Here is a 22,696-nt window from a genome sequence, read left to right as displayed (position 1 = left end):
TTAACATTGCTAAATCGTAACCTAATTTGGATCTTAGAAGTTGAAGGCTTTGACTTCGATGCATAAAACATATTGTAAATTAAAATTTTAGTACAGTATAATGACTTTTTATTCAAGATTTTGGAATTTAAAAGATCTACATATGGTGACACTTTTTTCCCCAGTTGGTTTACTATTCTTTGCTTTTATTACCATTTTACCTTGGAGATATACATCATATATATATACACATGTAAATGTATACTCATATATACATATTTTTGTAAATGTATATTATGTATAAATAAAAGTCATCACTAGTGGCTGAACTCTCTGAGAGGCTTTACAGTAATAAGTGACATTAATTCAGAGTACTTTAGAAATATTTTATGAGTATGAACTTGCCCAAAGTTCCTGAAAATATTCATTTTATTTAAACTCTTCATATTTGCTCTCTGCTAGTGGTTAAAGGCTCATTGTTATGTGGAGCACCTGACTAGCGGTATAATAATCTCCAGTGTATGCTGAATCCAGTTTTAATGATGTTCATTTGCCAAAATAGGTTGGTCCCTAGAAGACACGCAGAGGTCAAGTTACTCAATGCAGAGATTCTCAAAAGCTGGTCCCCAGACCAGCGGCATCTGCATTACCTGGGAACTTATCAGAAAGGCAAATCCTTGGTCCTTATTCCGGTCATACTGAATCAGAAGCTCTGGGGGCAGGGCCTGGCTATCTGCTTTTAACAAGTCCTACAAGGGTTTGATGAACGCTAAAGTTTGAGAACCACTGAGTTACCAGATAGATATATATATACTCTCTACCAGTGGTTCTTCAGCTTGCCTCTTCCTTGGAGAGCTAGTATAATACTTGGGATTTTGAACTATCTGTGTACAGTATTTGGCCTTGAAATCTGATAGAAGATTGGAAAATATTATTTGAGCCTTCTTTAAATATTAGGTTTGTTTGCCATTCTAAGGGATGAGAAAGAAGCTTTCGTGTTTTATTGGCATTTCAGAAATTTCTGCCCGTGGGAGAAGGAAGTTTACAAAACACTATCTTAGAATTGATAATTACTTTTGTAACTAAAAACTGCATGTGATTTTTATTTCTTTCTTTCTTCTTGTAGCTTCAGGAGCCAAATACTGATCGACAACTTATTGAGACTTCTCCAGTTCTACAGAAACTTACTGAATTTGAAGACACAATTGGAGTAATTTTTACCCATGTTCGACTTTTGGCAAGAGCATTCACATTGAGAACTGTGGGATTTAACCATCTGACCCTGTAAGTTAGAAATACTTATGTAGTTCTAACATGGGCATTTAGACAGGCAGTCCCAAACGTTTGCTGCATGCCCTTCCAAGGTTGGGGTCTCAAACATATTTCCAGGGAAGTCACATCGTTAGATGGATGAGCAACCAGACACCAGTGTGGACCAGAGGATATGCTCTAATCCAGTATTTTTGGTCTCATTGTCATGCATCTTATTTCTTTGTAAAGTATAAGAGAAGTGTGAAGGAAGTAAAAACTTTTTCTACGAAGGGACAAATATTAAATATTTTAGGCTTTATAGGCCGTGTGGTATCTGTCATGATAATTCAACTCTGCCATAGTAACAAAAGCAGCCACAGGAAAAATGTAAATGAATGAACATGGCTGTGTCCCTTTTTACTAAAACAGGCCATAGGCTGAATTTGATCCTCCAATCCCTGCTCTGGATGAGTGATTTGAACATGAGCTAATGAAATAATTAATAAAATAACCAAAACGTTGTTTCTTTGCATGGTGTTTTTTATTCATTTTTGGCTTCCTTCCCCCAAATCAGATATTCACAGCTCTCTTTACACTGTAAAGATTAAGGATTCTTGTTATAGATTTTTTAGTCCTTAACCTAGAGTCCAGATTTGAATAATGGAGTGTATTTTTCAATAAAAAGATAAAGATTTAGCAAAGAAAATTCTTGGGCCTTTTTGCTTTGTTTTGTCTGTATGAAGATTGTCCGTGCAACATTGTTGTCTCTGCTGTACAGTTGACCCTTGAATCACACGGGTTTGAACCGCATGGGTCCACTTACATGTGGATTTTTTTCAATAAGTACGTGCTACAGTGCTACACAGGGTCGGTTGGTTGATCGGCTGAATCTGCAGATGCGGAACCGTGGGTACAGAAGGCCGACTGTAAAGTTAAACTGGATTTTTGACTGCATGGGGGGGTCGCTGCCCCTAACCCCCTCACTGTTCAAGGATTCAACTGTGCTTTATTTTTCAATTGATATTCCCCAGCTTTTGGCCAGGCACTATTTACTAGTCTTTATTTTAGCAGTTGTTAAATCCTTAAATAGTACTTACTTTACTCTCCTTTGAAACTGAACCTGTATTGACTCAGATCTCTTCTCAGTTGAGGGGCCTTAGGGAATTATATTTAGTTTTGTGCTTTAAGCAAGATGAACACATTGCTTTTTAACATCATGACTTTTAAAAAAAATTCTCTGTGTTTTTTTTTTAATCCACAAATGCTTATTGATCTCTTTACATTGATGTTTTTTCCCAGAGGCCACAATCAGAGGATGGAATTCCTCGGTGACTCCATAATGCAGCTGGTAGCCACGGAGTACTTATTCATTCATTTCCCAGATCATCATGAAGGACACTTAACTGTGAGTTTGTATTAAATCATTTCTTCCAATAAGATTGCTGTATAACAGAGAGCAAAGATTAGAAGAACCAAATATATATTTATGTAATTGACTTCGTTCTTGGTGACTTTAGCATATCATATGATTTTGTTTCATTATGTAAATTGTGTGCAACACAATATATGATAAGAGCTCATTTCACACTCCATTTAGTGACTGCCTTCTCAGTGCAAGACATTGAGTTAGGCTTCATGGGGGGAGCAAATATTAGTTGACACCTAGTCTATCCATAAGAAGTTTAAAAACTATGAGGAGAAATTAAAAATATAAGTAAATAACTACAAATTCTCTCTCTCTTTCTATATCTATATACATATGTATATAGATATAGTGTGGGGTGTGTGTGTATACACATACATGTACACTATAAAAAGTATAAGTGAGTAATTGTAACTAAATACAGGGAGTAGTACCATGTTAAATATTATAAAGAGACATAGGGAAACTGTGCTGTTTAGGAAAAGTAAGATTTCTTTTAGCTGTGGAGTTTCTAGAAGGCTTCATGGATATGATGATGTTTGAGCCTTCAAGGATGAGTAGGATTTGGCCACTGGGAGTTAATGGGAAGAAATTTCTATGCAAAGACATTGCACACATTGGGACTGCTGAAACAAGGGCACAGCATGGAAGATCAAAAGCCTAGTTTGGCTGGACCACGTGGAGTTGAAAGGGACTTAGAGAGACAAGGCTTGATTTATGAACAAAGTGAAATAGTCCCCATTCCTCTCACCTTTGTTTCATTTTATAAAATTTCACTGAGCTTTTTTATTTGCTGCGTATGGTTTTTACTCTGTGAAACCAATCAGTAATAAAACCAGAGTGGAGAACAAAACATATCTGGAAGCCAGTCATGATGATCTCTCCCAGCCCGAGGAATAACCTTTGAGAAGTCCCTCTAGAATTGGGCATTGAAAAAGCGAATATTTTATTGGGCAAAGAAAAAGAATACTCACTATAAGACATTTTGTGAGTGCCGACGTTCTTTATGCTTGAGGCAAATAAGTCTTTCATACTTTGCATCTCTACAATTTCTATACATGTTTTGCTTTCAATAGAATTGGATCTTATCTCTGCAACTGTGAACCCTGGAAATAGTTTATGTGAGACACAAATGTTGGATTTAGGGAGAATATGGTTATTTGACTATGTTTAGATGTAATTTTTCAGCAGAATTTCTAAGCCCAACAAAATATGGTCCTTTAATTCATTTACTCAGTGAATATTATGTTCCTGCTATGCCCCATGTACCATTATATGGGAAATCGGGAGTACTATTATTTTAAATTTAGTTTAAAATTAGCAGTTTGATTACCACTTAAAGTTAACTGATTTTGGATGGACAAGAAATTCCTCTTGAATTAATATTAAATTCTTAAGAACATACGAGCATTTACCGGAAATAAACTAGTATCTAGTGTCTTGCTCTACATTCAGGAATCAATAAATGCTCGTTCAGTATCTTCCATTAGGGAATAGACTTCATAGCTGTCAGAGTATCTGGTTGGTCTGAGAAATGGCGAACCTAAACCAAATGGCTTAAGTGGTAATTCATCTTATGGCCATAAAGAGGCCACTGTTGAAAATGTGTGACTTAAATACACACATTTACCCCTATATTCCCACAAATTAATCGTGAACTCCAGGATTTTGTGGCGCAGGGATGTATGGAACAGCAAGTTTACTGCTTCTCTTCTTGGCCACGGCACATCCCACCCCCGACCCCCAACACTGAACAGATAATGAAACCAGAACTCAGAAAGGCATGAGCCCTGCCCAAGGTCTGGATAAAGGTAAAAGCAGGGCTATGCTAGAGACTCCAGTTTTATGTTCTTTCCAAAATGACTTCAGTGCTGTAACTAATTTTATCCAAAATGTGTTTATCAGCCTTGCTGTCTTAAAATTAAAGAATTTTTGGATAGCTTCTTAGAAAGATGTTAACAAAGAACAAAATTCTGATATGATGGTTTTATGAACTGTATTCACAGAAAGCTTCTGTAGAAATCAGTAGGACCAAGAGATCTGCTGACAAAACAAAGATGATCTATCATCAGTGAAATACATATTTAAAAGATACTAACTCTCATTAATGTCTCTTTGACGTGGTTGCTCCCTCCCTCCTTCTTGAGCCACTGTCTCCCATTGGCTTCTATGATGCTGCACGTTCCTGGTTTTCCTCTCACCTCTTGAGCTACTCTTTCTTAGCCTCCTTTGCAAGCTCATCCTATTCTATAGAGCTGATGAATATTCCAGGATGTACAAGGCTTACTCCTAGGCATTTCCTCTTCTTACTAGAGTCTCTTATAGGCAGTCTTTTCCAAGTATAGCATTAGTTTCACTCTGTAGGCAGACTTTTAAATGGACTTCTTCAATCCCGTTTCTTTTCTGAGGTCCAGTGCCAACTCTCTTCTCATCATCTCCACATGTTCAAGACTGATCTTGAAGTCTTCTCCCACCTGGGTCCTCTACCAGTACTCCTTGAATAATTGAATGGCAACATCACCCATCCAGTGTTGCAGGTCAGAAACCTAGGAGTCATCTTTGATTCCTCCCTCTGCTTCCCTTCCCTATATTCTAGTCCATTCGCAAGTTTTGACAATATTGCTGCTGGACAGTGTTATGTCTTCATCACCCAGATGCTCTCTACCGACCTCTGTCACCTGGACCCCTGCAGTAGTTCCTGCATAGCTGTCACAGTGTTACAGGAATATGATTAACAGAGAGACCCGGTTAGAAGAGGTGGCATTTACTAAATTGCAAAGGATAGGAATCTTAAGGTTGTGCTTATACAAAGCAGTAGGCAATGCAGCAGGCTCAGATTTCCCGTGAGGTGTGTGTTACTATTGGAAAAGCTGGTCTTTGCCATTCTTGTGGGCATTTTTGTACTCTCCCGTGGGGGACATTGTCTCAGGTTTCGGGCCTGTTGGACAGCGTTACGGCTTCCTACACCAGCCTTCCTGAATCAGCTGTTGCTCCCATGCAGGCCAAGTTACCTTCTGCGGCCAGTGGAGTCTTCACCACACATATTTTGTGACCACACTAGCCATTCATCGTCAGTCCACTTCGGTTGTTCCTCTTCACCTCCCCAACCTTCTCAGACCTCTTCTCTTTTCTGTTGACTTCCTCTCCATGAGTCTGAATACATCTGTACGTTACTTTCTATTTTATGTCTTCAGTTCTTACTTGCCCCTAACTCCATACTCAAATATCTCCATATTTAGAGATATACTTGGATATCTAGATATACTGGATCTCTGGTTGGATTTCTATCAGGCACCTCAAACCTAACATGGCCAAAACAAAACTGATTTTCACCCCCAAACCTTGGTGTTCTCCATATCAGTAAGGATTGTTCTGTTCTTAGCTCAGGCTAAAAACCTTGGAGTTATCCTTAACTCTTCTCTTTCTCTCATCCTACACCTCCTAGCCATTAGCATAGCCTGTTGATTTTACCTTAAAAGTTCGTCCCAAACATAACTACTTTTCACCAGCTCCACTGTTATCACCCTGGTCTGGACCACAATTATCTTTACCTTAAATTACAGCCATAGCCTCCCAACTGGTCCATCCCTCCCCACCCTTCAGCCTGTGTTCAGCACATCATCTAGAGGGACTGTTTTTAAAGAGAAGTCGGATTACAACTTCCTTTGTGCAAAACGTAAAGATTTCTCATCTCAAGGGTAAAAGACAATGTTGTTACCTACAAGACCCTGTATGACCTGCTTTCCTGCTGCCGTCTTAGACTTTTCTCCTAGACACTTCACGTTAGCCTCTGTGAGATTCCTGCAGGACACTAAGCAAGGCTTTGCCTCACGGCCTTCTACATGCTTGCGGCCAAATCCCACACCTGTGTTCAAATGTCATCACCAGTGAGGCTTTCTTTAATTCACTCTGCTTGATAGTAACCTTTTTTCCTCATCCCTAGCTCCCCTCCCCCAGCCTGGAAGCTTACCTCCATTTTCTCCTTCCTTTTTCTACTTAGCACATACTATATATTTTACTTGTTTACCGTCTCTCTTCTCTCTTCAGAGTGTAAACTCTGAGGGCAGAGGTTTTGTCTATCTTCTTCACTCCTGATTCCCTGAGTCCTTGGACAGTCCTGGCATATCAGTGCTCAGCAAATATGCTGAGTGAATAATCATCATATTCCAGTCTAATGCTCTTCATTTTTTCTTTGGAGAGTGACTAATGAACAAGCCTGCCCACCTGCCCGGCCTTGTGTCACATATTCATCTTATCACTCTGCACCTCTTACCTGGCCTGCTTTGTGTTCCTCCAAGCTCTCTCCTGCCATTGGGTTTGTACATGTTCTACCTGGAGACCATTCTGCTTCCCGCCCTTACTCTCAGCTGCCCGGTATCTCCTACTCTGCATTAGATGTCAGTTCCGGCGTGACTGCTGCCTGCAAGGGAAACTTTCCAGTCAAATTTCTGTGTTCTTTTCCTTCCTGGCACTTATTTGAGTTTCCCTGTCCCACTAGCCTGGAAGCTCTGTGAGAGCATGTGTTTATTTATCACTATATGTGCAGCAGTGCCTGGTATATGTAGGCTCTCAATACATATTTGATAAGTAGAAGAATGAGAGTTTTGTGGGCAGCTAAGTCATATAGAGAGGGAAGTGGAAGTGGCATTGGAAGGAAACAACATGTTTTTTTAATGTGTAAGGAAAGAAGCTGAAAACTATTTATGAATGTCTAAGAATTAAAAGTAATTTAAAATTTGAGGCGGATTACTTACTGCAGTTGCATTTGGCTGGGCAGAAGGCAGGGAGAGGATGGCTAATTATTCATTATTGTGATTAAAGAACACACAACTACGGGGAGGCATTAGTTGGCTCAGAGCTGTTCCCTTGCACACTCGCTTCATAGAGAATAAGGACGGTTGAGCAGATGAAATCATGGTTTTCAAGTTTTGAATGCCGATGGGGGAAATCTATAGTGTTCTATAAGTTGGGTGTTCAAGAAGGCCTGTTTGGGAACGAATGTCAGGCTTATATAATTGTGCTAGCATGATGGAGTTGAATTGGGATGTATAGGGAAGAGTTTCTATTTCATAGACTGAAGTTTTGGTTTTTGAGGGTAGAACCTACTCAGTAGAGTCAGGGTAAATAGGAGAGGGTCTCAAGGAGCATTTATTTAGACAAGAATGCCTCTCTTGTCACACTTTCAACTTTTAACATTTGCATCTTTTTCACCTCTATTTCATTCTTTTCTCTTAGCCTTTACTATAAGTTTCCGAGCTGAAGATAGTTGTCAGTCCCATGCCTACAATGTGCAAGGCACTGTGCCTAGTGGAGGCGTCCACCAGCAAGATGAACTTGCAGAAATTTTTGTTTGTAGAGGAATGATTTGGGGTAATGAGAAAGCAAAGATTACAGATAAAATTTGAGAACCAGTGATCTAATCCTTCCCTGCTGCCTTCAGACAGCACTAAGCATAAATCAAACAAGCTATCTAACAGATCTCTTTGAGAGGGTAGATTCCGCAGCCTCCTGTTTGAGAATTTCTCCATCACTGTCATAATTTGGCTGTTTGTATCTGACCTGCACTCCAGCGGGTAGCATTTGCATCTCTACAATTTCTATACATGTTTTCCTTTCAATAGAATTGGATCTTATCTCTGCAACTGTGAACCCTGGAAATAGTTTATGTGAGACACAAATATTGGATTTAGGGAGAATATGGTTATTTGACTATGCTTAGATGTAATTTTTCAGCAGAATTTCTAAGCCCAACAAAATATGGTCCTTTAATTCATTCACTCAGTGAATATTATTCACTGAATATTATGTTCCTCCTATGCCCCATGTACCATTATATGGGAAATCGGGAGTACTATTATTTTAAATTTAGTTTAAAATTAACAGTTTGATTACCACTTAAAGTTAGCTGCTTTTGGATGGACAAGAAATTCCTCTTGAATTAATATTAAATTCTTAAGAACATATGAGCATTTACCAGAAATAAACTAGTTCTTTAGTTATCACGGGAAATGGAGGCCATCTGGCTACCACTGTTGGTATGAGAGACCTGTGTGGCACATCACTGTCATTTTTAATAATACGTTCTGCTTTCACCCCATGCTCTTATAGTAAAGTCCTCAAAATAATAAATCAGAGTCTACTGTTTTACACTAGATGGCCCTCTTTGGTAGCTCACGTCCCACAGCTGTGGTTTTCTCTTTAGAATCAAGAGTGAATAGAAGTTGAAGGAAGAGTGCCAATATGTTTCTTTGCTTATTTTAAACCAATAAACCTTTATCTTATTAAAATTGAAGTTTACACTAATTAGGAAAGACTGCTATGTTGAGATAATAGAAAACATACTGGATTCTCAAAATCACAGTTGGCAATTTGTGATATTTTTGTCGGTCCTTGCCATTGCTTCAGGAACTCAGCAGTCTTTTTCTCAGCTTCACAGAGAGCCCTAACTACAGCTTTCCTTGCTTTTTCTGCTAATTTCAAGTTAAATTTTATCTTTTTTTGCGGGGGGTGGGGAGGTGTTAAAAAAAGTTGTTAAGGACAGGTTAGCACTTAGTAAAATGGAGAGCTTTGAAGACTATTAGTGGACAGGTATCCAGAAAATTTTCATTGAAAACAAATCCAGAGGAATTCCTAGGACCTTCTATAACCGTTTTCGCATAACTGAAGAGCAAGCATATCTTGCTTAATAATGATGATGCCAGTAATAACAGCAGCTAACGTTTCTGTGTGTTTATTATGTGCCAGTCATTGTACTTAGATTGTATACTCATTCACTTTAATTCTCATTACATCCCTGTGAAGTAGGTACTACTTTCTCCATGTAATGGTTGTGGAAACTGAGCCTCAGAGAGACTTAGTAACTTATACAGGGTCACCTAGCCAGGAAGTGGTAGAGCCGTAGTTTGAACCCAGGCAGCTTGGCGCCAAATCTTTTGCTTTTTACCAGTACATCTAACTCAAGGCATTGTTTGCAAAACAGTCTGATAACCATCTCATGCTCAGTTGGGTGCTTAATGTTCATTTTCAAGATTTCTATTAAGAAAAGTTTCTTCTTTGTAAAATAGTAATTTATAGCATCGACATCTGCAGGCTTTCCAACCTCATGTCTTACCCCATTCAAATCCATCCACCAAAATGATCTTTCTATAATCAGAAAGTTACCTTGCCACTGCTCCCATTTGATGCCTTTTGGGACTCCTCTTCCCTTATAGGAAAGTACAGACTTCTTTACATCACCTGCAAGACTCTCTCTGCCCAGAGGCTGGGCAGCCTCACCTGTATCAGCTCTTCCCCACCAGGCTCAGATTTCTCCTCCAGTTCCACCCAGGAATCACCTCACTGTGTCATGGCCCCTTGCTTTTTTTTTTTTTTTTTTGGCTGCATTGGGTCTTCATTGCTGCGCACGGGCTTTCTCTAGTTGCGGCGAGCGGGGGCTACTCTTCCTTGTGGTGCACCATCTTCTCACCGCAGTGGCCTCTCTTGTTGCGGAGCATGGGCTCTAGGTGGGTGGGCTTCAGTAGTTGTGGCGCGTGGGCCCAGTAGTTGTGGCTTGTAGGCTCCAGAGCGCAGGCTCAGTACTTGTGGTGTGCGGGCTCTGTTGCTCCGCGGCATGTGGCATCCTGCTGGACCAGGGCTCGAACCCGTGTCGCTTGCATTGGCAGGCAGATTCTTAACCACTGCACCACCAGGGAAGTCCTAGCCCCTTGCTTTAATAGAGCTGTTTCATCATCCTGGAAAACCCTTTCCTACTGTCTTAGTCTGTTCAGGCTGCTGTAGCAAAATAGCACAGACAGGATGGCTTATGAACAGCAGAAATTTATTGCTCACAGTTCTGGAGATTGAGAGTCTGAGATCAAAGTGCCAGCATGGTCAGCTGAGGGCTCTCTTCTGGCTCGCAGACTTTTCATTGTACCTTCACAGGGTGGAAGGGGCTAGGGATCAGTATGGCGCTTCTTTCTTTTTAGCATTTAATAAATTTACTTTTTTAATAAAGTTCCTCTTTCTCTTGATAGCTTCTGATTTAGTTGGTTTTTTTTTTTAACATCTTTATTGGAGCATAATTGCTTTACAGTGGTGTGTTAGTTTCTGCTATATAATAAACTGAATAAAATATACATATACGTATATCCCCATATCTCTTCCCTCTAGCATCTCCCTCCCACCTTCCCTATCCCACCCCTCTAGGTGGTCACAAAGCACCAAGCTGATCTCCCTGTGCCTTGTGCTGCTTCCCACTAGCTATCTATTTTACATTTGGTAGTATGTATATGTCCATGCCACTCTCTCACTTCGTCCCAGCTTACCCTTCCCCGTCCCCGTGTCCTCAAGTCCATTCTCTACATCTGCGTCTTTACTCCTGTCCTGCCCCTAGGTTCTTCAGAACCTTTTCTTTAGATTCCATGTATATGTGTCAGCATACGGTATTTGTTTTTCTTTCTGACTTACTTCACTCTGTATGACAGTCTCTAGGTCCATCCACCTCACTTCAAATAACTCAATTTCATTTCTTTTTATGGCTAATATTCCATTGTATATATGTGCCACATCTTCTTTATCCATTCATCTGTCTATGGACACTTAGGTTGCTTCCATGTCCTGTCTATTGTAAATACTGCTGCAATGAACATTGTGGTACATGACTCTTTTTGAATTATGGTTTTCTCAGGATATATGCCCAGTAGTGGGATTGCTGGGTCATATGGTAGTTCTATTTTTAGTTTTTTAAGGAACCTCCATACTGTTCTCCATAGTGGCTGTATCAATTTACATTCCCACCAACAGTGCAGGAGGGTTCCCTTTTCTCCACACCCTCTCCAGCATTTATTGTTTGTAGACTTTTTGATGATGGCCATTCTGACTGGTGTGAGGTAATATCTCACTGTAGTTATGATTTGCATTTCTCTAATGATTAGTGATGTTGAGCATCCTTTCATGTGTTTGTTGGCAATCTGTATATCATCTTTGGAGAAATGTCTGTTTAGGTCTTCTGCCCATTTTTGGATTGGGTTGTTTGTTTTTTTGATACTGAGCTGCATGAGCTGCTTGTAAATTTTGGAGATTAATCCTTTGTCAGTTGCTTCGTTTGCAAATATTTTCTCCCATTCTGAAGATTGTCTTTTCGTCTTGTTTATGGTTTCCTTTGCTGTGCAAAAGCTTTTAAGTTTCATTAGGTCCCAATTGTTTATTTTTGTTTTTATTTCCATTTTTCTAGGAGATGGGTCAAAAAGGATCTTGCTGTGGTTTATGTCATACAGTGTTCTGCCTATGTTTTCCTCTAAGAGTTTTATAGTGTCTGGCCTTACATTTAGATCTTTAATCCATTTTGAGTTTATTTTTGTGTATGGTGTTAGGGAGTGTTCTAATTTCATTCTTTTACATGTAGCTGTCCAGTTTTCCCAGCACCACTTATTGAAGAGGCTATCTTTTCTCCATTGTATATTCTTGCCTCCTTTATCAAAGATAAGGTGACCATCTGTGTGTGGGTTTATCTCTGGGCTTTCTATCCTGTTCCATTGATCTATATTTCTGTTTTTGTGCCAGTACCATACTGTCTTGATTCCTGTAGCTTTGTAATATAGTCTGAAGTCAGGGAGCCTGATTCCTCCAACTCCATTTTTCTTTCTCAAGATTGCTTTGGCTATTCGGGGTCTTTTGTGTTTCCATACAAATTGTGAAATTTTTTGTTCTAGTTCTGTGAAAAATGCTGTTGGTAGTTTGATAGGGATTGCATTGAATCTGTAGATTGCTTTGGGCAGTATAGTCATTTTCACAGTCTTGATTCTTCCAATCCAAGAACATAGTATATCTCTCCATCTGTTTGTAACATCTTTAATTTCTTTCATCATTGTCTTATAGTTTTCTGCATACAGGTCTTTTGTTTCCTTAGGTAGGTTTATTCCTAGGTATTTTATTCTTTTTGTTGCAATGGTAAACGGGAGTGTTTCCTTAATTTCTCTTTCAGACTTTTCATCATTAGTGTATAGGAATGCAAAAGATTTCTGTGCATTAATTTTGTATCCTGCTACTTTACCAAATTCATTGATTAGCTCTAGTAGTTTTCTGGTAGCATCTTTAGGATTCTGTAAGTATAGTATCATGTCATCTGCAAACAGTGACAGTTTTACTTCTTCTTTTCCAATTTGGATTCTTTTATTTCTTTTTCTTCTCTCATTGCTGTGGCTAAAACTTTCAAAACTATGTTGAATAATAGTGGTGAGAGTGGACAACCTTGTCTTGTTCCTGATCTTAGAGGAAATGGTTTCAGTTTTTCACCATTGAGAATGATGTTTGCTGTGGGTTTGTCATATATGGCCTTTATTACGTTGAGGTAAGTTCCCTCTATGCCTACTTTCTGGAGGGTTTTTATCATAAATGGGTGTTGAATTTTGTCGAAAGCTTTCTCTGCATCTATTGAGATGATCATATGGTTTTTCTCCTTCAGTTTGTTAATATGGCATATCACGTTGATTGATTTGCGTATATTGAGGAATCCTTGCATTCCTGGGATAAACCCCACTTAATCATGGTGTATGATCCCTTAATGTGCTGTTGGATTCTGTTTGCTAGTATTTTGTTGAGGATTTTTGTATCTGTGTTCATCAGTGATATCAGCCTGTAGTTTTCTTTTTTTGTGACATCTTTGTCTGGTTTTGGTATCAGGGTGATGGTGGCCTCGTAGAATGAGTTTGGGATTGTCCCTCCCTCTGCTGTATTTTGGAAGAGTTTGAGAAGGATAGGTGTTAGTTCTTCTCTAAATGTTTGATAGAATTCGCCTGTGAAGCCATCTGGTCCTGGACTTTTGTTTGTTGGAAGATTTTTAATCACAGTTTCAATTTCAGTGCTTGTGATTGGTCTGTTTATATTTTCTATTTCTTCCTGGTTCAGTCTCGGGAGGTTGTGCTTTTCTAAGAATTTGTCCATTTCTTCCAGGTTGTCCATTTTATTGGCATAGAGTTGCTTGTAGTAATCTCTCACGATCCTTTGTATTTCTGCAGTGTCAGTTGTTACTTCTCCTTTTTCATTTCTAATTCTATTGATTTGAGTCTTCTCCCTTTTTTTCTTGATGAGTCTGGCTAAGGGTTTATCAATTTTGTTTATCTTCTCAAAGAACCAGCTTTTAGTTTTATTCATCTTTGCTATCATTTCCATCATTTCTTCTGCATTTATTTCTGATCTGATCTTTATGATTTCTTTCTTTCTGCTAACTTTGGGGTTTTTTGTTCTTCTTTCTCTAATTGCTTTAGGTGTAAGGTTAGGGTGTTTATTTGAGATGTTTCTTGTTTCTTGAGGTAGGATTATATTGCTATAAACTTCCCTCTTAGAACTGCTCTTGCTGCATCCCATAGGTTTTGGGTTGTCGTGTTTTCATTGTCATTTGTTTCTAGGTATTTTTTGATTTCCTCTTTGATTTCTTCAGTGATCTCTTGGTTATTTAGTAGTGTATTGTTTAGCCTCCATGTGCTTGTATTTTTTACAGATATTTTCCTGTAATTGATATCTAGTCTCATAGCATTGTGGTCAGAAAAGGTACTTGATACGATTTCAATTTTTTTAGATTTACCAAGGCTTGATTTGTGACCCAAGATATGATCTCCTGGAGAATGTTCCATGAGCACTTGAGAAGAAAGTGTATTCCGTTGTTTTTGGATGGAATGTCCTATAAATATCAATTAAGTCCATCTTGTTTAATGTATCATTTAAAACTTGTGTTTCCTTATTTATTTTCATTTTTGGATGATCTGTCCATTGGTGAAAGTGGGGTGTTAAAGTCCCCTACTATTACTGTGTTACTGTCGATTTCCCCTTTGATGATTGTTAGCATTTGCCTTATGTATTGAGGTGCTCCTATGTTGGGTGCATAAATATTTACAATTGTTATATCTTCTTCTTGGATTGATCCCTTCATCATTATGTAGTATCCTTCTTTGGCTCTTGTAACTGTCTCTATTTTAAAGTCTATTTTGTCTGATATGCGAATTGCTACTGCAGCTTTCTTTTGATTTCCATTTGCATGGAATATCTTTTTCCATCCCCTCACTTTCAGTCTGTATGTGTCCCTAGGTCTGCAGTGGGTCTCTTGTAGACAGCATATATACGGGTCTTGTTTTTGTATCCATTCAGCCGGTCTATGTCTTTTGGTTGGAGCCTTTAATCCATTTACATTTAAGGTAGTTATTGATATGTATGTTCCTATTACCATTTTCTTTATTGTTTTAGGTTTGTTATTGTAGGTCCTTTACTTCTCTTGTGTTTCCTGCCTAGAGAAGTTCCTTTAGCATTTGTTGTAAAGCTGCTTTGGTGGTGCTGAATTCTCTTAGTTTTGCTTGTCTGTAAAGGTTTTAATTTCTCAGTCGAATCTGAATGAGGTCCTTGCTGGGTAGAGTAATCTTGGTTGTAGGTTTTTCCCTTTCGTGACTTTAAATATGTCCTGCCACTCCCTTCTGTCTTGCAGAGTTTCTGCTGAAAGATTGCTGTTAACCTTATGGGGATTCCCTAGTTTGTTATTTGTTGCTTTTCCCTTGCTGCTTGTAATATTTTTTCTCTGTATTTAATTTTTGATAGTTTGATTAATATGTGTCTTGGCATGTTCCTCCTTAGATTCATCCTGTATGGGACTCTCTGTGCTTCCTGGACTTGATTGACTATTTCCTTTCCCATATTAAGGAAGTTTTCAACTATAGTCTCTTCAAATATTTTCTCAGTCCCTTTTTTTTTCCTCTTCTTCTTCTGGGACCCCTGTAATTTAAATGTTGGTGCGTTTAATGTCCCAGAGGTTTCTGAGACTGTCCTCAATTCTTTTCATTCTTTTTTCTTTATTCTGCTCTGTTGTAGTTATTTCCACTCTTTTATCTTCCACGTCACTTATCTGTTCTTCTGCCTCAGTTATTCTGCTATTGATTCCTTCTAGAGACTTTTTAATTTCATTTATTTTGTTGTTCATCATCATTTGTTTGCTCTTTAGTTCTTCTAGGTCCTTGTTAAATGTTTCTTGTATTTTCTCCATTCTATTTCCAAGATTTTGGATCATCTTTATTATCATTACTCTGAATTCTTTTTCAGTTCGGCTGCCTATTCCTCTTCATTTGTTTGGTCTAGTGGGTTTTTACCTTGCTCCTTCATCTGCTGTGTATTTCTCTGTGTTCTCATTTTGCTTAACTTACCATGTTTGGGGTCTCCTTTTCACAGGCTGCAGGGTCGTGTTTTTGGTGTCTGCCCCCAGTGGGTAAGGTTGGTTCGGTGGGTTGTGTAGGCTTCCTGGTGGAGGGGACTGGTGCCTGTGTTCTGGTGGATGAGGCTGGATCTTGTCTTTCTGGTGGGCAGGACCACGTCCGGTGCTGTGTTTTGGGATATTTGTGAACTTATTATGATTTTAGGCAGCCTCTCTGCTAATGAGTGGGGTTGTGTTCCTGTCTTGCTAGTTGTTTGGCATAAGGTGTCCAGCACTGTAGCTTGCTGGTTGTTGAGTGGAGCTGGGTCTTAGAGTTGAGATGGAGATCTCTGGGAGAGCTTTCGCTGTTTGATATTATGTGGGGCCCAGAGGTCTCTCATGGACCAATGTCCTGAACTCGGCTCTCCCACCTCAGAGGCTCAGGCCTGACACCCAGTTGGAGTACCAACACCCTGTCAGCCACTCGGCTCAGAAGTAAAGAGAGAAAGAAAAAAGAAGAAAGAAAGAAAAAATAAATAAATAAATAAAAGAGAGTTATTAAAAAATATTATTAAAAATAAAAAATTAAAAAATAATTAAAAAAAAAAAAAGAAAGAAGAGAGCAGCCAAACCAAAAAACAAATCCACCATTGATAACAAGCACTAAAAACTATACTAAGAAACAAAAAAAAGCCAAAAACGGACAGAGAGAACCCTAGGACAAATAGTAAAAGCAAAGCTATACAGACAAAATCACACAAAGAAGCATACACATACACACTCACAGAAAAAGGAAAAGGAAAAAACATATGTATATTAAAAAAAAAAAGGAAGAAAGCAACCAAATCAATAAACAAATCTACCAATGACAATAAGCTCTAAATACTAAACTAAAATAAACATGAAACCAGAAACAAATTAGATGCAGAAAGCTAACCCCAAGCCTACAGTTGCTCCCAAAGTCCACAGCCTCAATTTTGGGAGGATTCGTTGTCTATTCAGGTATTCCACAGATGTCTGTACATCAAGTTGATTGTGAAGATTTAATCCCCTGCTCCTGAGGCTGCAGGGAGAGATTTCCCTTTCTCTTCTTTGTTCGCACAGCTCCTGGGGTTCAGCTTTGGATTTGGACCCGCCTCTGCATGTAGGTCGCCTGAGGGCGTCTGTTCTTCGCTCAGACAGGACAGGGTTAAAGGAGCCACTGATTCGGGGGCTCTGGCTCACTCTGGCCAGGGGGAGGGAGGGGTACGGAATGCAGGTCGAGCTTGCAGCGGCAGAGTCCAGCGTGACGTTACAACAGCCTGAGGCGCGCCGTGTGTTCTCCTTGGGAAGTTGTCCCTGGGTCACGGGACCCTGGCAGTGGTGGGCTGCACAGGCTCCCAGGAGGGGAGGTGTGGATAGTGACCTGTGCTTGCAGACAGGCTTCTTGGTGGCTGCAGTAGCAGCTTTAGCGTTTCCTGCTTGCCTCTGGTGTCCGTGCTGATAGGGATCTCTTTTATAAGGGCACTACTCCCATTCATGAGGGCTCCACCCTCATGACCTAATCACCTTCCAAGGACCCCACCTTCTAATGCCATCATCTTTAGGGGTTAAGATTTCAACATATGAATTTTGCAGTGACACAAACATTCAGACCATTGCAGCCATTCTTCTCCCACTGGCAGATTCATTCTTTTCAGTTCTGACTCTACATTCATCAGAATCCACCTACCTAAAATTTTTAAAAACGTACTTGTCCAGAAATTCTAATCCCTTGGTTCTTGGAAGAGGCCTGAGCACCACCAGTATGACAGAACTAACTAATGATTCTGTTATAACAGCCAGGTAGGTCAACAAGCCTCTGAAATGTTTTTACTCGGGGGTCAGGTCCTCCAGGAGGCCTTTTTGAAAAGCTGGGTTGGCGAAGAGTACCTGCGTGTGCTGTGGCCTCTGCTGTCACTGCAGCTGCCACAGTGCATTGCATTGGCCACTTTGTGTATGGCTTCCTTCAGAGATTAGCAGCTCTCGGAGGGCAGCCACGGGATGTTGATCATCTCAGTATCTTCAGCCAATAGCCCAGGGTCTGGTATAGCATCAGCCTCCACAGCTGTTGCACTGAACTGCCATAACTTTAGGTGTTTTTTTTGCCTTGTGATCCCCTCTTGATCTCACTCGCTGGCAAACAGCATGATTTATTCTGAAACAGGGTTCAGCAAAGGCCAAGGATGGAGGTTGTCATTTAAAGAACTGCCATGCAGACTTTGTTGTTTAAGAGCAAGGTCTTACCTCTTTTCAACTCATCTTCTAAATTTAAACTGACTCTAAAAATATGGATCATTTATATCTTCCTTCTCCCCCACTGACTTTTGGTTCAGGCTCCAAGTTTTGGCAAGAACTGAAAGATCTCACTTTCTGCTGACCACCCTGCTTGTGCTTTAAGACCCATCGGGGCATATCTTAAGTAAAATTGGTAGTGTTTCTGTTTACATCCTCACTGCTTTCCTCCTTCCCTGTCAGACAGCATTACTGCTCAGCACCGAATGAGGAGCCCTGAGGCTGGAAGGCGGCAGCTGGGGCCCGATAACCAGTGACATATTTTGGTTTGTGTGAGCTCATATGTACATCAGGCATGCCATGATTCTAAGGCATGAAATCTCCATACATGCAGCCCAAGTTAGAGTTTTCTCCTCTCACCAAAAGCATATACTGAGAGAGAAGCTAGTTCACGCAGCATAGCCATATTCTCAAAATAGCCCTCCTGTTCTCCCATGACCTGTACTTTGTGAACCTCCCCCTCCCCCATTATAAATCCAGACTGAAAAAGATGTCTCCCTTCCAGCTTCCAGCTCAGTTATTCTGTAATTACAACATATTAGACTGGTGGGCTCCCTAATGGTTGCGTTTTTGTTTTGTTTTGTTTTTTTTGGCTGCGTCGCGTGGCTTGCAGCATCTTAGTTCCCCGACCAGGGATTGAACCTGGGCCACAGCAGTGAAAGCGCCGAGTCTTAACCACTGGACCACCAGGGAATTCCCTGGTTGTGTCTTCTTTTAACGTTATATGCTAGGCCTTTTTAATTTTGAGCTTCTCTGTGGATATTAATTTTAATGAAAACACTGTATTGAAGAAAAGATTGAGTTTTGGGGGGCAATCGGAGGAGGAAAGGAGCAGAGACAAGCAAAGAATAATAGTCTAACTCAACAGCAAGCATGGCATGTGAAGATCAAGTTGTATTTCTGCTTCATGAATCATTGTCAGACAAATTAAGAACATATTGTTTCTTATTTATCTATTGTCAAGGATGCAGTCTGAGGCATTGAGGATAAATCTTGATTTTCATAAGCTCAGTTGACACTGTGGAGCCACAGAGCATAAAACTTGCATCTAATAAACAAAGTGCGATGTGGAACGGCAGGGGATATAATACCAGCATAACTTGCAGCTGCTTCCTGTTTCTTGGCCCTGGTATCAGGGTTGTTCCTTAGTAGGAAGGAATTGTACTAGACCAAGAGTTTATTTTATCTGTTGTAAGAAAAAGTTCTAGTTTTAGGTACATTATTCCCCCAAATCTTAGAGATTGGGGATAATTACTTTCAGCTTTTGTTTGGTGAGTTCTCATCTTTGTATCTACCCACTTTATCCAGCCTCCCTCCCCACCTTCCTTTAGTGAGTGATCAGTGACTGTTAAATTCCTAAGCCATGCTTGTTTTATGGGCACCTCTACAATGGACTGGTTGTACAATTTTCATACACTGTTTAATGTTACTACTTAGATAGTCCTTAGAGGACTGCTAGCTGACTGAAATTCCTAGTAGAAATTTTTGTTTGGAATTCCTGAAGTTGAAATACGGAAATTATATTTTAATTTGATTAAAAATAAAGGGTCTCAGCTTGAAAAACTATGAGTCAGGATATATAGTATATATAGTCTTTATATGTATATATATAAATCTGATATATATATATACAATATAAATCTTTAAAGAACGAAAGTATAATGTAAATAACTAATTTCAATATTTTAAATAATACTAAAGCATCACTTCCCCAAATCCTATGATATCAAAATTAGCATCAGTGCCATAAAATGTGAAGCTTATTTTTGACTTTTTAAAAAATGCTCCTTTAAAACTAACGTACAGTGACAGAAAGTAGGTCAAGCTTGCCTGGTGATAGATGGATTGGATTGATTGATCGCCAAGGGGCCAGGGAACTTGTTTGGGGTAACAGAAATGTAGGAGCTTGTCAAAACTCATTTAACTATACTTAAAATGGGTGCATTTTATTGTATGCAAATTATACTTCAATAAGTTGATTTTTTAAAGTTTTAATGCTCCTTGGTTTAGTAACATTAAACTTAAGGGAATCTTTGACCTTTAGTATAGTATAGCATCTCCCCCAACACTGCTCACTGCTACTAAACAACTAAATGAACTATTTAAATGTCAGTTAGGTGAAATCCAAGAGCAGAGTAAGTTATTAAGGAGAAACTAGAAGCATGTGGAATTTGTCACTGTTGCCTGGGGGTGGTGGCTGAGAACTTGAGCCATTGCTTGCCTAGGTGTCCCTGTGGTCTAGGCTGTGTGGGCCCAACACAGGAGCAAGAGAGAGACCAAAAGTGAAATGGTTTCTAAATGTACCTCAATTCCTTTTGGCCAGCTGTTGCGAAGCTCTTTGGTGAATAACAGAACTCAAGCCAAGGTAGCAGAGGAATTGGGCATGCAGGAATATGCCATCACCAACGACAAGACCAAGAGGCCTGTGGCCCTTAGGACCAAGACCTTGGCCGACCTTTTGGAATGTGAGTCCTAGGGAATAAAGCTTTTCTCTTAACCTGCAGATTCAAGTTTAAATCAATGGACCAAATTTATGCTGCTTCTCATTATTATTATGTTTTGATTAAAGAAACCTCTTCTCTATTTTAATTTTTATTTATGCTTCTCTCCAAAGCTTGTTTGAAGGAGAATGATTTGGAATTAAGACTTGTGAATAATGAGCAGTGGAAGCTAGCACAACATTGTAAAGCAACCATACTCCAATAAAAATTAAAAAACAAAAAAGACTTGTGGATAATGAATTTATGTTCAGTCTGTGTTCACTAGTGCTCCCCCCTCCTCACCCTACGCCCCTCCATCCTAATGCTCAGCCATCACATCTCTTTGTGTGAAACAGTAACAGAATGTGAAGATTGGAAATAGTGAATCATAGCTGTTTTTGCCACCCAGCAGCCTTTAGATAGGGGCCTAGAAGAAAGAAGGTAATTTATTCACTAAATACTAAAACTATTATCTATTGTTGTGAATGAACTCAAAGCTCTATGGACAATGTTGTCATCTTTTGCAGTTTCTCATATGGTCTCGTAGCATTATAAGTAATCGTATTATAGCTAACCAAAGGGTTATACACACGATTTTATTGTTTCTGATACTACTGTAAAATAAGTGGGCCATTCACTGGGCCTTGGAACCTTTTTTTTTTTTTTTAATGTTTTGGTATTTTTGGCAATTGGAATTACGTACAGATATTAAAGTCTACCATGCAAGATCAACTGATTTATAACGTGCAAAGGCAATCTGACTAAAGAGCTTAAAAGAACTTCTTTTTCAATTAAAGAAAAGTAACTTAAGATTAGAATTAGAAAAAAAGTAAGTTGAGTGATCATCAGTCTCACTGGCTTTTTTTAGCTCAACAAAAGATATTTTTATTCCTTCTTTTAAAAACTCGGCCATTTGTGTGGTGAAGATACCTTTTAATGAAGCTGTCTTTGGGGTCACCATTTTTTAATGCAAATTTGGTTATATTGTTTTATTGTCATTAAGCCCAGTATTAATTTTTTCTCTGTTTCGGCAGATTGAATCTATAAATTGTCCCATATCTGTTCATGAAAGGTAACACAAACCCTTGTAAATGGGTGATCTCCTCAAGATTGGTGTTAAGAATAGCAGGCCCCAAGGATGTGCTCATTCTGGCATCGTATCTGATCTTCAAGTTTTATTTTGATTTATTTGATGTTAACATGGTTGTGTTCCCAGATGTCATTCTTTTCCTGCTATACAGCAGCATTTTGTGTATCATTTTAACTAATTATTCATTTATCCCTTAGTCAAATGTAATTTGGTCTTTGTGGTTTTGCATCTTAATCACACATCTCTATTGCTGCTTCTAATATTAGTGATAAAGAGTAGTTCTTGTTTGAAGAAAGATGAAACGTTAATGCTAAAAAATAAAGAGGGCTTGGAAGTTAACGTTCCTTAAAAGTCTAGGACTCGTACTCTTTCTAGTAAATGGCAATGCATTGTGGCTTATTTTTACGTATTCTCTTTTTCAGCGTTTATTGCAGCTCTGTACATTGATAAGGATTTGGAATATGTTCATACTTTCATGAATGTTTGTTTCTTTCCACGATTAAAAGTAAGCTCCTATAAAATTTAAATTGGTTGTATGTTCTATGCTTGGTGATTCTAGAACCCTTTACTAAATACTTTTTGGGGACTTGTTGCAGGAGTTCATTTTGAATCAGGATTGGAATGACCCCAAATCCCAGCTTCAGCAGTGTTGCTTGACACTTAGGACAGAAGGAAAAGAGCCAGACATTCCTCTGTACAAGTGAGTACCTGCTGCCCCCAGGCTGTTGGATCCGGGAAGCTTAGAGTAAAGCTCCATGTGCCTGGAGAAAAAACTAATCACTGTGGGGTAATGGCCACAAGAGTACTGCATGGAGACGTCTTGACTCTGACTGGGCCCAACACTCAAACTCTTTGGGCCTCTCAGTCTTTGAGCTCTAAGTAAGTGGGTCACATTCGATTATCTGTGCTTTCTCCCATCTCTAAAATGCTTGGGGAACTGCTCCCTGGGAGAAAGACATGCTCAGATAATTTTTCTGATCAAGATCAGAAAAATTTAGGTTAAATTGTTCTAT

General features: G+C 39.3%; 1 protein-coding gene across 6 annotated transcripts in view; it reads left to right on the top strand.

Annotated features, from left to right (window-relative positions):
* DROSHA (drosha ribonuclease III) overlaps window positions 1-22,696 on the top strand; it is a 123,783-nt gene that overhangs the window by 94,068 nt on the left and 7,019 nt on the right. For all 6 annotated transcript variants that reach the window (XM_061189152.1, XM_061189150.1, XM_061189151.1 and 3 more), the window contains 5 exons: window positions 1,106-1,263; window positions 2,530-2,635; window positions 20,437-20,578; window positions 22,106-22,188; window positions 22,280-22,383. In XM_061189152.1, the coding sequence (XP_061045135.1) occupies window positions 1,106-1,263; window positions 2,530-2,635; window positions 20,437-20,578; window positions 22,106-22,188; window positions 22,280-22,383 (593 nt within the window). The remainder of the gene's footprint in view (window positions 1-1,105; window positions 1,264-2,529; window positions 2,636-20,436; window positions 20,579-22,105; window positions 22,189-22,279; window positions 22,384-22,696) is intronic.

The sequence above is a fragment of the Eubalaena glacialis genome, chromosome 4 (genome assembly GCF_028564815.1).
Source record: "Eubalaena glacialis isolate mEubGla1 chromosome 4, mEubGla1.1.hap2.+ XY, whole genome shotgun sequence".
Taxonomy (NCBI): Eukaryota; Metazoa; Chordata; class Mammalia; order Artiodactyla; family Balaenidae; genus Eubalaena; species Eubalaena glacialis.
This window is presented reverse-complemented; position numbering and strand designations above follow the sequence as displayed.